This window comes from Maylandia zebra, linkage group LG2, assembly GCF_041146795.1.
Source record: "Maylandia zebra isolate NMK-2024a linkage group LG2, Mzebra_GT3a, whole genome shotgun sequence".
Lineage (NCBI taxonomy): Eukaryota > Metazoa > Chordata > Actinopteri > Cichliformes > Cichlidae > Maylandia > Maylandia zebra.
This window is the reverse complement of record NC_135168.1, coordinates 14620911-14637565: the sequence shown is the minus strand read 5'-3', so window position 1 is coordinate 14637565 and position 16655 is coordinate 14620911. Positions and strand designations below refer to the sequence as shown.

The window sequence follows — 16655 nt, the reverse complement described above, 5'->3', positions numbered from 1 at the left end:
GCAAGGCTGGAATGTTTGGACACGTGCAGAGGTGGGAAAGTGGATATATTGGACTAAGGATGTTAAACATGGAGCTGCCAGGAAGGAGGAAGTTCTCCGAAAAGATTCTGTTAGTGAAGGAGGTGTGCAGAGGGTTGGTGTGACAGACAGGACACCATCAACTGTGGCAATAAATGTTATGCATTTGGGCTGATTAGAAACCACCACTGTGCACTTGCTCACTCAATACCAGCTGCTTACTACTTTTCCATAGAAGGCAAAGTCCACTTCATACAAAACATCCTTAAATGTCCACACAGAGTCAGTTTTAAGCTCCTCTTGCACATTAGCTCAGCTTCATTTCATGAACACATTGAACAGTTAACAAACTCACAACAGCAGCCGTTTCAGTCACAACATCCACAGTTTATATTAAAAAATATAACATCTGCTGTAAGAACATCATTATAACCTGAAGCTTCGATAAAAATCGCCATAATCATGACCAAATGGGTTTAATTTGCCATCTACATGAAACTGCATATTGTTATCATAGCTTTGTTTTTTTAGAAAAAAAAAAAAAAATCCCAATGCTTCTGGTAGAGCAATGTGAACGTCCGCTAATAAACACTTAGATTTGCTCGAGACAGATGCAAGTGTGAGTAGGTTTTATTTTTTAGGTGAAGAAAAGATCTAAGAAAGCAAAAATACTTGGTGATGCGTTCAAGTGCTGATGGGAGGCTCTGAAATCACCTCTTATTGCTGCCAAGTGCATGTCTCTAAAGTTTCACCCATTTTAGTTAAGTGTCTAAAACTCGGCGTGCGATCTGTGCTTTAAGTAGTGCCCTGAAAAATAAGAAGAAATTTACACACATTTCACCTAATCAGCGTTGAGGATCTATAACATAGGAAGTGGTGAATGCTTTCAAACACAGCAGAGGACATGAAGGAATAAAGAGCCTCTAACCTCACTGAGTGACATGGACTCCTAAATGCACCACGTGGCTCGAGCCACTTGCGATACTACACAGTGTTAAAGGCTGTCCTGATGCTGAACTCTAGCTCTTCAGATCACTACCCCAAACTGGAATAGTCACAGTGATCCATTCATATATCTCGAGCAAATTCAAGTCACTCCAAGTCTGAAATTTTAAGAACTACGTAGTATTTATAGTTCTCTGTGAGACTGCTTTGAAAGGTTAACCATTATGTCATGATTTTAGGGAAATCAAAAACAGAAATTACAAAAGTCGACGTTACATAAAACTTTTTTTTTTTTTTATAAAACTCTCTTCAGATCAAAAGCCATGGCACCAGTCAGTCATCTACATCTAAAAGACACCCACCATCATCCAGACGGGGGCACAAAGTGACATTATGATGCTAAGACTTGGATGCGGATGAATGCTGTGTGATAAAAGTCAACCAAATAATAATAATAATAATAATAATAATAATAATAATAATAATAATAATAAATAAAATGTTAAATCTGCATGTTTTACACATTACAGCTGAATTACTACAGTGCATTTTTGACACGATCGATTCTTAATTTACTTAAGCGGTAAAAACATCTCCAGCATTTTTTTGATTACGATTCAAACTGGCATACAGTTGTTGTTGTTTTTTTACAATTATTGGCCTTTAAGAAGTGAATGTAAAAGCTCCTGTGAGTGCGATCAGAAACAGCTGAGCGATCAAGTTCGTTGGTCAGTCAGAGAGAGGTCGGTCGGTGTGTCCGCTCCGCCGCTCTGCGTCAGTCAGTGCAAGTGATCAGTGCTTCAGTAGTGTGTCGACAACAGCAAAGTCCCATCAACCGGCCTAGGTCAGAGCCCCTAAAAATATTAAATATCACTCTTAATTTGCATATTTTATACATTCTTTACACTAACTGTGCAGCTCTCCGGGTCCAGGATTCTTGGAGGCAAACCAGCTCAACTCCTCAGAATAAAGTTGAGCAGAGTTGCTGGGTGAGTCCTATAATTTAAAAAAGGAAGAAGAAGAAAGGTCTCAACTGCTCACCCAGATTACAATAATCTTGTGAATGATGTTCCTGCAGCAGCCAATCACAGGCCAGCATTGGAGCGTCGAGATTATCGCCTCAACGATGTTGTGAGCAGTCTGAAACCTTCGTGCAGTCCATCGAGTCAAGTTGTTTCTTTTTTCCTTCCTCAGCTGATGTTTCAAAGCTTTAATTCTCCAGGAAATTCTCCAAAAAAGAAAACCGTACGTCTCCATTTGGTCCACTAGGATCACTTCCTTCCTTTGAGTCTTATTACAGCTGCTGGTTGTGTGCTTAGCATTTGAAAAAGCCCACTCTCCTGTGGCTGCTGCTTCTTATCCAGTGCAACACTGCCCTCAAACAGGATCTGACACAGCTTGAATTGAAATGACAAGAAAAACAAAACAGATGTACCCCCCTAAAAAAAATATATATAATAATAAAATCATTTCCGATCACGTTAGCTGAAGACTGAGGGCGTCTCGTGTTTGTTCCGCTTTCCCGATTGCTTGCTGAGCTTCAGTTCGCTGATGCGGAGCAGATGCCGTCATAACAGCTTGTCAATCACTGCGACTCCTGAAACAACGAGACGACCAATCAGAGAAAGCAGATTTGCAAACAGGTAATACGTGTTCAGCCCGTCACGTTCATTTCTCCCGGTACTGTAGAAATACTGCCTGCAAGGAGACCTACCAGCATAACTTCGTCCATTGCTCATGTTGGTGGGAATGAGGCTCCACTTGTCTGTGGCTGGGTTGTAAAACTCTACAGAGGACAGATTGCAGGACCCGTCATCTCCACCGATCACATACAGCAGCCTGTTAATGGCACAAACACCTGGGGGGGAGCAATGTAACATGTTTATTTTAAAGATCAGCACAGGAAATTTGTCCCATTTATCATTAAATGACCCAATTTACAAAATAATCAGCGTACACCACGTTTACGTATGTTTTATTAGCAATACAGGAGAATAAAGGTTTTTAGTCATCTCTTACAGATCGAATATCTTTAAAGCACAGGCCAGTAGAGTACATGAACATCTTAAAGCCAATCTGAACATCATGCAAGAAAATATTGTAAATATTTGTACATGTAAATCTAACAAATGGCTCTCTTACCCATAAACGGCAGCTGAATAGTTATTTATTAGTAACAATTTAAATAACTCAAGGACCAAAAAGAAAGGCAGTCATCAGCTTTTCAGAGGGAGAAATAAAGCTTTAGCCAGAGCGTACGATGAATAGATCGATAGATGCTGTGACCGCAGTCTGACCTGCGTTTCGTCGACACATGTTCATGTCGCAGACCAGCCTCCAGGTGTTGGTCTGTGGGTCGTACACCTCCACACTCTTTCTCACCAGAGGACCGTCATGGCCTCCTGCTGCATACAGCTGACCACCCAACACACCCACACCTGGACAGAAATGTTTTTTAAATAAATATCAGGAGACTGTGACGGTGAAATCCTCCAAAACCCCAAATATAGTGCAAATTCACCACAAATGAAGAGCTTTAACAAAACAAGTTCTGATTTTGTTCAGATTATTTTTACAAAGCAGTTAGCGTCCACCAGGGGGTGCTGTTTCTACCAGTTAAATGGTTAGAAAAAGGCCAATTCACCATCATAGAGCGGGATGATTAGATGCTTCTAATACTGATATTACACAACACATTATGATCAGAGCATGTGAGCATTCGCTTGGATCCCACTGATGGAAATTTCTATTTTTCCTGAATACTAAGGGTTGAGCTGTGATGCTGCTCCCTGTGTGGATGTACAGTAGGCAGGATACAGTGTGTGGTACCTGCTCCACTTCGCCGTGTGCCCATCTCAGCTACATAGCACCACTGATTAGAGACTGGGTCATATTCTTCCACTGTACTGAGACACTGGCGTGATGCACCATCATAACCCCCTACTGCGTACAGTTTACCTACAGATAAACACAAACCGGTTAAAAACAGCATATACATATTTAAAGCTTGGATTTTCATTCTGATGGCATAAAAGGTAGCTGACACACAAGTCACTCTTACCATCAACCACCCCTACACCCACGCTGCTGCGTCTGGTGTTCATGGAGGCGACGTACGTCCACTCGTTGGTTTTATAGTTGTAAACCTCGACTGTTGACAAACCTGAGACACAGATGCAAAGAAAGAAGGGAGAGATGTAGAAATGGGAAAGACTGGAAGCGAAGGTCTGCGGTAAAGGGTTACCGAGTGCGTTATCACATCAGTCTGTGAGCCTTCTACACCCAGCTGGTAGATGTGTTGTGAGAAGAAAATAGATCTCCTGCCTCCTGTGTTTTAATGGGGTTTAATAGAGCATAAGAGCGCTGTGCCACTACAAGCAAATGTATCAAATGAGAAGAACAGTCAGATGACGATACCAAGGAAAAACAACTTTTTTTCTAAAGGGAAAATATTTTTCTTCACTTGCATAGAAATTTACCTTAATTTCCTTCAGTATAAACAGTTCATAATCAGTATTTTTATATTAATTGAAGGCAGTGCAATGAGATCCCTGTGAGCAGCAACTGGATGTGTGATAGTTCTCAAACTGCAATAATGTGACAAATGTATCTATTCCGACTGAAATTTACTAAACTTAAAAATGTGTTTGAGTTACCAACAGGCACATTATGCATAAACCCACTGCTATTAATAGCTACATGCATTATGTGTACCTATGCTTCCATTAAAGCCTCCCACAGCATACAGTAAATCGCCCAGCACAGCGGCTCCCAGCGTGCTGCGTCTCTCCTGCATGCTCGACACCGCACTCCACTGGTCTCTTGTGCCGTCGTAGACGTCCACCGTACGCTCCCGCAGCGAACTGTTGAAACCTCCAACCGCAAACACTCGGCCCGCCATGGAAACCACACCTGGGAAACAAGACAAAGAATTTGGGGATGAGATCATAGCTTGTTAAATTCCAAAAGTCACTGCTTCTATGAGGAAACCACAAGAATGTTTAGAAACCAACATGTCAGAAATGCACAAAGTCTGTCTTGAATCCTTGTATCTTTAACAGTCTTTGTTACACCCTTGCTGAACCTCCTTCATAGGACTCTACTAGACCACAGCTGGTCTGCTGCATTGTTCTACTGATTGTTTCTCCTTTTTTCAGTGCTTTTGGAGTAGGGCTGTGCGATATGACCAAAATCTCATATCCTGATATAACCCCGCTTTATTGTGAAAGGTTTATGTGGAACATAAACAAGCAGACACGCGAAGGTGTTACCGTCATTGTTGCTAACCACAACGCATAAAAACAGGCGCTTGTAGTGTGGTTAGATTAAATATAAGAGAAAGAGAGAACTTTAAGAAATTAATACAGCCACTACAGTGACCATCAAAACCATGAAAAATATCGCCGTGAACAGTTTAGTTTATTTTGCGACATCACGAAACAAACGATAGCGTAAAATGAAACGACAGATGTTTTTATATCGTCATATCGAACAGCCCTATTTTGGAGTGCAGGAACCAAAACCATAATAAGTTTACAGAACTTTTTGGGGCCGTTTTATCTGCTACTACAGAGTCAGTAGTTTTGGTCCATACATATATGTAGGCTTGAGTAATCTGGATAAAGCAAAACTAGTACAGGTATACATGTATATAGATTAGTCATTGAACATAAATGCAGCACAAGCCACCAGCATTGCAAAAATATACATGTAAACCTTAAAAAGTGGATAAATAAGGAAATATTAATGCACCGTAAATTGATCCTATATAATATACATTTTAACCTGGTATATAAGACCATATATTCCTGTCAACATAGTACAGGGCATCCAACACACTGCAAACAAATGTAGAAATAAGAGATGAGAAATAAGGTTTGGGCGGTACACAATTCCCTGGGAACAGTGCAGACAGTCCCCAAAACTGATTGAAATGCAGCCATTATTTCTATTTTTCCATCAGAAGTGCATTTGCAGCAGTGTTATCCAACCCGCTGTTTTCAGATGTCACTAGACACACCAAGTAATGAACTAACCTGCCCGGCAGCGTCTAGAGGGCAGATCGGCCACTTGGTACCAACGATCTTCCTGGAAGTCGTAACACTCCACGCTGCGAATGGCTTTGGGAGCCTGACCACCCACTACAATCATCACCTGCACGTCCACACAGACCCACAGTAAGAAAATACAAGCGCACACGTGTATTCTATGTTAAAAACCTTCAGCTTTGGCACATTTCTGCGTGTACCTTTGGGATGCTGATCGGAGTTCGTGGTCGCGTCCTATCAGTCTTTATGAGGTGACGCTGGTCAGCAGGCAACAGGTGATACTTCATTGCTTCTATGAGGAAATCTTTACAAGTGTTGTTGTTCTTTATCAAAGCTTCTTCCTCTACAATCTGAAACAAGGATCAGATTTCATTCAAGATGAAGACACAGTAGATTTCTGTTGAGTACTCAGCCTTTCAGTCTCTGGAGGCATTTCTAAATGTAATAACTCCTTTCATCAAGTCCCTCTGTTGTTGCAATACCTGTTTAAAATGTGGCAACAGTGGCAGAGACATGAACACTACAGGTGGGAGGCGAGAGAAAAAAAAAAAAATTACGTGGGAAACCGGTTTCTTGTGTGTGACTTGAGCAAAAAAAAAAAAATCAGTGCTGCTGAAAGATTTGCATGTAGGCACACTAATTGTAGCAGCTGGCCCACAAACACGATGACTAATGTACTGCACAAAGACGAACAAACAGTGATTTATTTCAGCATCAACTCTTCTTAACATACTGTGATGAAAACCATTTGTAGCTGTGGGAGTGACTTTGTTATCCAACCTAAAGGCCAGAAACTAGTCTAACATCTTAGTAGAGCAGCGATTCCCAACTGGGACGAGCCATCAAGGTACGGCAAACAAAGCTATGAGCTGAATTTATTGTATATCACATTAACAGTGGGGCTCTCAAATGTAAAGCGGATTGAGAAACTAAACAAGCAAATCATTAAAAATCAAATCAAGGACAACATAATGAAGGAAATGCTTGATACACTGGTGTGATGGTCAAAGTTGTGGGTTGGCCAGAGGAGATTTTTAGCTCACATAATGAGCGATAGCAGTCTTAGGTTTGAAAAAGCTCTTTTGAATATTCAATTATATCTGATGGCACGGCTGACTGAAAGCCATGATTAACCCCCGTCCCCTGTTGGTCAAAGACCGATAATGTTTAAACAGAATTCGTTTTACCTGTACCAGGTAATCTCTGGAAAGCAGTGGAAGTCTCACATGCTCCATTAGTTTGGGCATGTATTCCAGACGAGCTGGTTTATCATGTTTGATCCACGATATCATTGCCTCGAACACCTAAGAACAAGGAAAAATATGAAGGATATGGAGAAACTGCTCCGAGGTAGAAGCGACCACAGCAGTTTATTACATAGACTCTCAGTTACTTTGTTTGGCCCCACTTTGTATTTACAGGTGCTTATCTACATCAGTACTCCACATTTTCAGGGGTGTGTGAAAGTTTGAAAACTTTTGGGGTCAAAAATTTTAAAACTGGGAACAAAACCTGTTGACACAAGCCCAATTTTATCCCATCCCCTTGAAGTTAAGAGGGTGTGACAGATTTTTCTTGGAAGCTGCTGGATGTTAGAAACACCAGCATAAATACACGACACCTCATAATCCCAACGACTTTCCTGTTTTGTAGATGCCGTGAAGTTTCAAGCCTGACCGCTCCAGGGAGCAATCGACAGAACAGAGGCTGCAGACACTAGTTTCATGCCACACCACATTCATATTCATTGTGCCACTTCAGTCCCATTTATCTCTTGATTGCCTGTAGGGCAGCTCCACAAGAGCAAAGGGGGGGGGGGGGGGGGGGGGGGGGGGGGGGGCTGCGTGCCCCTCACATTGTGCACAAAGGAAAGTGGCAACGTTTTACAAGGCAGCACGTCGAATGTCCTCAGACAGGCACTGTGAGTAAAAATGCAGAGACTCCTGCTGCCATTTATTTCAACTAGAACACAACCAGTACTGTACAAAAGTTTTGTAGCCAATCATTTCCATTGTTTTTAATTTAACGGTGCCTATGAATCATTCAAGCATAAAAAGACTCACCCAACTCAAGGGATGCACCAGTTTTTCTCTAAACATAACAAACAACCTAGCAAAAAAAACTGTTTTAAATCGCATCTTTACACAATTCATTACTAGAAAGCCTGTCAGAAATGCAAACACAATTTGTTCCCATTTCTTTAGCTGAATCTTTGAAAGAAAAAAAAAAAACACCAAAGATAACAGTTTGACGTGCATAGAAATCGTGTTTTTCCACCAGTAGGGCAAATACCAAAGTGCTATTAGGTGGAAACCTAACTTATTGTGGCAGTATGCACTTCCAAGATTAGAGGAAACTAGTCCAATAGCAGAAATGGGCAACTGGGAGCTAAAAACTACCAGCAAATAAATCACTATCTGAAAGTTACGTCCTTAACAAATGAGACAAAATCCAGCAAAAACCCAACTGGCCCTTTTGTTGAGCCAGTTGTTTGTTAAAGCCTCGTCAGAAATGGTGTGAGGGGAAGGGTGGCTGTTAAGAAGCCATTCTCATGGAAGAGAAGTGGACTGAAAACCAGTGGCAGCGGTTTTGATGAAGTGATGAATCCAAATTTAAATTTGGACTGGATTAACCAGAGCCCAAACCTCAACATTACTGAAGCAGTGCGGGATCATCTTGACACAACAGAACAAAAGGCAGCCACCAACATCCAAAGCCTGGAGAACTACTCCTGAAGACAACTCAGACAAGCTTTCTAGTAATTTCTTTAAGAGTCCGGCTGTTTAAGAATAAAGGTGATCATAGCAAATACAGACTGTCAAGCTCCTTTGTGTTTATACCAGTTCTGTTTTTGCCTTATATAGGATTGCACATTTCAATCCATCACTGCACCCATTTTCAATTTTCCTTGCAAAATATAAAGAAATAACGGCTGATGCAAGACTTTTGCACAATGTAAAGCAATAAAAACTGCAATTTGGGTTATTCTCCTCTCAACTAAGAGGTTAATAGAGGGGGAACCCTGTTTCAATGATGCATGAACACTCACATGATGGAAGAACAAAGTCAAATTGAGACAATACACAAAAATGACCTCAAGAAGTTAATCCACTCACTTCATTTAATCCACTCACAAAACAGCTGCAGCAGGTAAATCAGAGCTAAATGACTGTGTCTGCTGATGCAGTTTGTTTGGCGCTTCATGGTTAGCGTGACAGCGTCCAACTCCCCGCGTTTATGTTTGAATCAACCTTTGCTGTCAGTGCTCTGACAGCAGCATGTCACACAGCTGCTACATCAAACTCTTGCTGTTTGACAGGTTAACTGCAGACAGATGCGCCATCCCCAGGAATATACGTCTGCTGTCAGATTCAGCCCATCATACACAGCAAGTGTGGGATGACTCTTTTTTACTGTCCCTTTTTCTGAAGTCTGCTTTACTTCAGAGATTTTGTGATCACTGAAGTGAAAATCTGTTATGGATTTCATTTTCACTCAAGCATCTTTAAAAAAAAAAAAAAAGAATAAAAATCTCTATCTTTATGGTGACGCCTGACCTTTTCCTCTGTTGACACGGTGAGTTTGTCGCTGGAGATGAGGCTGCACACCTGCTGCAGAGAAAGGCTCAGAAACTCCTCGCCCTGCACCACATCAGTAAAATGCTGCTCTGAGAGACACAAACATCCACAGCACACATTAAACACTGTCCCAGCAAGCGAAGCTTAAATGAAAACATGTTCGTTATCTTTGCTGTCCAAGACACCTAATGTATTCCCTAGACTCGTGTCAGATTTTAAACACCTCATAAATCAGCCAACTCACAAAGTGACAGATTATGTGGCGCGAATAGAGAAAGAAAAAACAAAAATCTTACCAGCGTAAGCATGAGCCTGGTTGAGAAGCTGTGTGCATGTATGCAGGTCAGCAAAGGCTCTGATGCCCAAGCAGTTGGTGGGATGAAGCTGAGATTGCAGGAATTCGCAACAAACCTGACGCACATCCATCAGCTGGAGGAGGCTGGCTGCAGGCAGCAGTACCTAATATTTGTTTTTTTTAAAAAGTCACAAAAAGTTGAGTTAGCAGTTTACCTCCACAGCCATTCCCTGTGTACACAACTCAAGACTTCATCAGCACAGCAGGTCTGTTATTCAGTGAGCTAATCAAACAAACTCAAACGCATCATTCAGGTTAGGAAGCAAACTGATACCCGGTAAGTTTATCAGTAGGATTAACTTTAAGGATCGGACAGAACTGAAGAAGCTTCTCGGATGAGAGGTGAATCGTCTTCAAGCAACTTTAAAAAAGTCCAGACGCTTTTCTTTGCAAGCTCCTTAAAGTAGAGAAACTCACATTTGGTTTTGATCTCTACTTTGAATGAGGAGCTACTAAACCACTTCCTGCAAGACTTTCAACTTGGTGCAACAGCCTCTAAAACGAAAGGTCACAAACATGTCAGCTATGCTTGCCACTTAGAGTTTATAAACACAAACATCATGGATTTAACAATTTTCTGCAATTCTTCATCCCTCTATTTTCTTTACCAGCAATGAAAAATAAATAAATCCAGCCCGGGACCATAATCAGCCAATAGCCATTGTCCTTGGTCCTGACCAGAGTCGACCTCATATATGATCACAAGCCAGTCCGATTCATGCATGCACAACACATACACGCTGACAGCCACGCGCCAACATGAAAGCTTCTCACTGGGCGTGAATACACAACACCGCATGGCGACGACCCCAAAAACACTTGAAACAACAAACCTAATCAGACACTTAAAATCACCTTCATCTCGCTGAACACTGACATTAACTGAGGCTAACAAAGGCTAAAGCTATCCAGAGCTCAGAGCCAGGACTAAGACGGCAGCCTCGGTACGAGCAAAGGCTCAAAGCAGAGACAAGTGAAAAAGAAAAAGAGCTTGATGTCTGCTGAAGTTAGGAACACTGGAAACATTATTCAAGTACCTGAAATTGATTTTGTTATATAAACCTGTTGAACCTGCTTCTGTTTGGTAAGTAAAAGTGGGTGTGCAGCAACTCATTTTCAGTTACGTGTACCTCTTTCCACTAAAGAAGATCCTGCAACTTACTGCAATTAGGGAGAAAAGCTTAGCCTTCACTGTAAATCTGCCTTTTTTGTTGTTGTGTTAAAAACAAAGCAAGTCCTTATCCTTTACAGCAGAGCGCTTTCACCCCTCCTTGGCACGCCAAACCGAGTCCCTGTTTATCGCAGCTCAAATAAAGGTAACTAGAAAAGAGCTTTTTATCAACACGATATAAATAAAGTCCTAAATAAAGAGTTATCTGAAAAATCTGGCTCCAGTCCGCCTTCTGCAGCTTTTGTTTGTATTGTGATTTTATTGTTAGAACACTAGATATTATGCTAAACTCATCACTGTGACATAAAGATAGACGAAAAAGAAAAAAGATTAATAAGACCAAATAAGAGTTTGCACACATTCAACTGGCAACACTTACTGCTCGATCAGTACTGACCTTGGCCACTTGAAACTATTTTCTAGACCAGCCCTCATTTTTTTGGCTACGGCTATGTTTTTAAAACGGGTGCCGCTTTTTGTCCATTTCAACATTTGTGACAAGCATCTAGGGAACTGCCGAGAAACTGATGCTAACAAAGCTACTCATTAGTTTAAGTAGGTCAGTGTCTGCCTGCCTCAACACCTCGCTGTTTCTTCAGACACACACACTCATCCACTGAATGAGTATTGTCACTGTGTCCTCTGTTTCCTGTACACAGCTGCCCCGAAGCCTTGCATCTTCTAAAACACAGCATCAGGCCCAGTGAAACTCTGTTTACAGCAGCTGTGACACACCAAAACACACACGGCTGCAAGCAAAACAAAAACACTTTTAGTACAGAGAAACGCTGACTTTCAAGAAAAGAAAAAGAGTCTAAATCCAACTTTTGACAGATTTTTTTTTTTGTCAACACACACACACACACACACACACACACACACACACACACACACACACACACACACACACACACACACACACACACACACACACACACACACACACACAGCTAACAGTTGGAGGATTTCCTGCCTTGTCCATGCACACTTCCTGCACTAATAATCAGAGGAAGTATCTTGCCTGCAGCTGGATCAAGCTGAGCTGTGAGAGAAGTAATGCAGCTACCACAGGTTAATGCCACCGAGCTAACCAAAGCCTCAGCGCTGTGCTTTCACAGCAGAAAACCCCACAGAAAGCTCTGTGTTTGTCCTCTGTAGTAAACATCTGCTCCTCAAACACGGCCAATCGGACCATCCTGATAAAAGGGAAAGACTTAAAATGACGACAATCCCTTTCAGGTATTATGCAGCTGTGTCTGAAACACATTTATGATTAGAAACAAAAACAATAATATCATTAAAATGCTTTTGTGAGCAACACTTTTATTAAAATTAATTTAGGTCTTAAAACAGGTAAATAGAGGCACTTTCCCCAAGAAGGACAGTTCAAAATATGTGTTTAGTTTATAGTTTAGCAACAGTGTTTAAAAAAATTTAAGCTTTTATCCACCCCAAACAGGATTAATATGCAGTTATTCTTTCTTGTACTTAAACTGGTGAACAAAAACAAAGGTCAGGATAAAGAAAAGGGCAGCAAGTTACAAATTTCCTTCTTAAAACAAAGGATGTTTTGTAAGAGCCAGACTTATGCTGCGATCGTTTTGCTTGGAGCAGCAGCAGCACCACTTTGATATAATTATCTAACTTGTTAAACAAGTGTGAAAAAAGAAAGTGTGACAACATGACGTTTTAATATGCAGCTCCCCAGGCAGCTCCATGTTTACTTCTCCACTGTTAACCATTAAACAGAGGAGACGACCAGCTTACAAGGCTAGGCGTTATTAGCAAAGGTGATTATGTTATTGCTGCTAATATACAAGAGTCGTTTTAAAGCACAAGCAGTCTTCAAATGAACACACAAGCCACCATAAGAGAGCAGAAACGGGAAGGAAATCTAGGATTCTCACCTGGACGTTGTCCTCTGTGACCTCGATCTCTGCTGTGTAAATATAGTCGACCAGTTTTCTCAGAGTCTGACCGTCCACCTCTCTGATCTCCACCTGGTGAGCTTTACTCTCACTCATATCACCTGCGCACACACAGACACACACAGCTAAGCATACACACAACTGTGTGCAGCATCATACACAATGCACCAACAATAGTGTGCATGTACCTGTGAACATGGCACAGAAGTAAGGGCTACAGGACGCCAAGACCACCCTGTGAGCTGGCACTTCAACGCTCCCGGCTACCAGCTGGACGTCACACAGCATCTTTTTACTGGAGGAAGGACAAACAGACGGCGTTATGTACGAGAACCTTCAACTGACGATGTCCATAACTAGACATCTGATTTTATCGCTTGCAATTTTCAGATTCGTCATTATTTTTGTGCAGAAACACTCAATTTCCTAATGTTACACACCTACAAACACGACGTTTATTAGAAAGTAAATCTAAACAGACATGTGGCAGTAACACTATGAGATTAAGGCATTGAAACAAAGAGAATTTAACTCACTTTTCGATAAAGACTTAAAAAAAATTACTGACATTAGAACATAAATATGTCACAGACATACGATAAACACAAAATAGAGCAACAGATAAGCATTAATGCTTCTGGTCATTCCAGTTGCTTTGTCAATTGAGAGTTCTGGAAGGATTATTTGAGTTGCGTCAAAAATATAAGACAGAATTATTAAAATGTTTTTTGTACAAATGTGAAGTTAAATCTGCACTCAAGAGCCGAGCCAGGGAAGAGGGGCACCTTTGAAGTACAAAAACTCTGGTATTCATCACCAGTTGATGAAATATCACAGTAAAATACATGAACCTGGGCCAGTTGTGTTGAGGTTCACATTTCACAATTAACAAGCCCACAGTCGTTTTTGTCATGCATGTGCAGAATAAAACATCCCCACCCAACAGAAGAGGTTTGCCAGTAGCTGTTCGACAGTGATTTGCAGTTGAAGTCGCTTCTTTAAAAACGCAGCAGTTCAGTTCAGGCAGAAGTCATGTACTGCTGCACTGACATTTTCAGACAAGCCAGGTGAACAAGCGAAGACTTGCATGTCCTTTCTGGCTTACAAAACTCGATACGGCCTCTTCGTTCTCAAGTTAAAACGAAACGGTAGAAACCACAATTTGAGCTACGCACCTCCTCAGGTCGTTCATCAACTGAAACGCTTTCCTCATGTGCGTCTGGTTGAAGGTGTGCATCCCTCCATTCACCGTGTCCTCTTCTGAATCGGTGGCACATGGTGGACGCGGTGAGGCCGGTGTGGCAACCAGACTGGTAAGACATAAGAGGCGGTGTCTGGATCAGCGGATAGCGATGATGACAAAAGGCAACCACAAACCATAACAAAGCCTCCACCATCTTTTACAGATGACTGTAGACACTCACTGTTGTACATCTCCCCTCACCTCCTCTGTACATATGGATGATCTGAACCAAAAATAATTTTATACGGCTTCTTCACTCCATAAAACTTGTTGCTACAGTCCAGTTCTTATGTAATTTGGCATAGCTCAGCCTTGTCTCCTCATTTCCCTTCCTTAGGAACAGATTTTGAACAGCCACATATCCAATGAGACCATTTCTGATAAGGCTTCAGCAAACAGTGGACAGATCAACTGAAGGTTCATATGCATCTCTCAGATCCTGTGTCACGTCTTTGTGTAGATACAACACTGGCTCATCCTTGAGTTAGGTGCCTTTTTATCCTTGAATGGTTAACTGGTTAGTGTTAAGTAGAAAGTTTGGATTTCTCAAGACAATCAAAACAACAACAACAACAACAACAACAACAGAGTCTGGCTTCTTGGAAGCAAACTACAAAAAAATGAGTATGTGTATACTCAAAGCTGATCCATTAGACTGATGGATGTCATCTTCGCGTTAATCCAAAGGTACCAAATAACCATTCAAGCATGTCTATTTAACTGAGGATACCTGCTCTATTCAAGATGATTGGAGGAAAGGTGTTCTTTGACCCTATCCTTTATTAAGGATTAAAGCTGGATACATTTTATGGTCAGTGCATCCTTTAAAAGGGTAAAAACAGCCACAATATATAGGGTTTCGTTTAATTTCTTTTAACGAGCTAAGCAATTAGTGCCTATTTGCTGTGGAAGATTAACAAACATCTGCCACACAGATGGCATGTGCATATTACTGGTAACTTCTTTTACACAGGGACTGCACAGAAAAAGAAGCCCTCACACATGCTTACAAGGAAATGGGGGGAGAAAGAGCATGCAGACCCGAAGCTTCAGCCCAAACCTTAGGATATTAATTTACAAGCAAATGTGACCTGCAGCGAGCTGAAAGCACATCTGATAGTGTCGGACAGAAAAACCGCTGTTTATTTAAACAGTGCTTGGCCGTCTCCACCGTGCATGTACTGTACGATGTGCTATCTTAACTCTCAAAACAAGCCGTCTCTTCACCCACAGATAATCAAGCATTTCGAAGAATTTATGATGCTTCACTGAAAAGTCCCAGTAGCTGCCCGGTAATTCGTTTTTGTTTAACAGCTTACGGTAAGCTTGTCTTCATGCGTCCAAAAAAACCAAATCAACAGGAAGCTGTTCAATTCATTTTAAGTTTGTTGTGGGTTAAGTTAGCTAGCTCCTAGCATTGCTAACCAACATATAACCTTATGACAGCCATGGATATCAACTGAAATCGTATTCTAAGCTACTTTAAAAATAATTACAAACCAACCCACTTTCAGTCAACTATCTACAGTCTGGTTTGGTTGGCTGCCATCAGCTGAGCAGCCAGTGATGCTAGCTGACTAACGGGCGCTAACTAGTCAACACAGCTAGCCCCGAGTTCGCGTGCTGTGAGCGAGCTCTCGAGCTGTCCGTGTTGGGTTTCTGGCCACTACATCGCGTAGGTTCAAATGTCATCCAGCAGATTCAGAAGCAGCCTGAATCCCATCTTTAGAAAACATAATCCCCACCGATGAGCCAACTCACCCCAACGACACACCGTCCATCCTCCCGGAGTCAGAGAACACAGCGGGCATGAGCGCCGAGCGGCCGGCTGCACGCAGATCGTCTATTAGAAAGATGAGTAACTCCGCAAGACTGGCATACACAGATGGTTTTATATGGTGACTCACTCCCTTTATTTTTATGCACATTTTTAAAAATAGTTATACAAACTGTATTAAAACACAGTAAGCCAACCTTTGAAAGATAATAAGTAATGACAAGAATTATCAACAAGACCACAATTTCATAAGAGTTATAGGGTTCATCGTTCTTTCTTTGTATCATTCGTCTTTTGTTGTCATTTCCAGTGAAAACAGGATCAGGGATCAACATTTCCCTGAAATTACTAAATGCTCCTCCCACGATAAACTTGAATTTCTCTTATCTTAAAAACACAACTGATTTGAATTTAAATTAGCTGGATGATTATAATTCAGATATTCCGATTAACTAAAAAGAAAATGCGTTTCGATGCCTTTTGTTTCCATTTGCACTATAAAGGCAGCACAGTCAATAAATGCTTTTGCATTTGCAGGACTTCATGAGTACAATTGATTTTCCATCATCTGGCTAATCAAATCACTGTTTCA

General features: G+C 41.3%; 1 protein-coding gene across 1 annotated transcript; it reads right to left on the bottom strand.

Moving 5' to 3' along the window:
* Positions 1-384: 384 nt before the first annotated feature.
* klhl3 (kelch-like family member 3) lies at positions 385-16164 on the bottom strand. The gene is made up of 15 exons (XM_004553604.3): positions 16048-16164; positions 14219-14353; positions 13232-13338; positions 13023-13144; positions 9886-10048; positions 9569-9678; positions 7199-7315; positions 6212-6361; positions 6000-6117; positions 4678-4875; positions 4025-4126; positions 3793-3921; positions 3261-3401; positions 2678-2821; positions 385-2560 (listed from the first exon to the last, which is right to left on the bottom strand). Exons 1-15 carry the CDS (start codon positions 16095-16097, stop codon positions 2532-2534), a joined length of 1815 nt encoding a protein of 604 aa, XP_004553661.3. The 5' UTR covers positions 16098-16164; the 3' UTR covers positions 385-2531.
* Between the last annotated feature and the right edge of the window lie 491 nt (positions 16165-16655).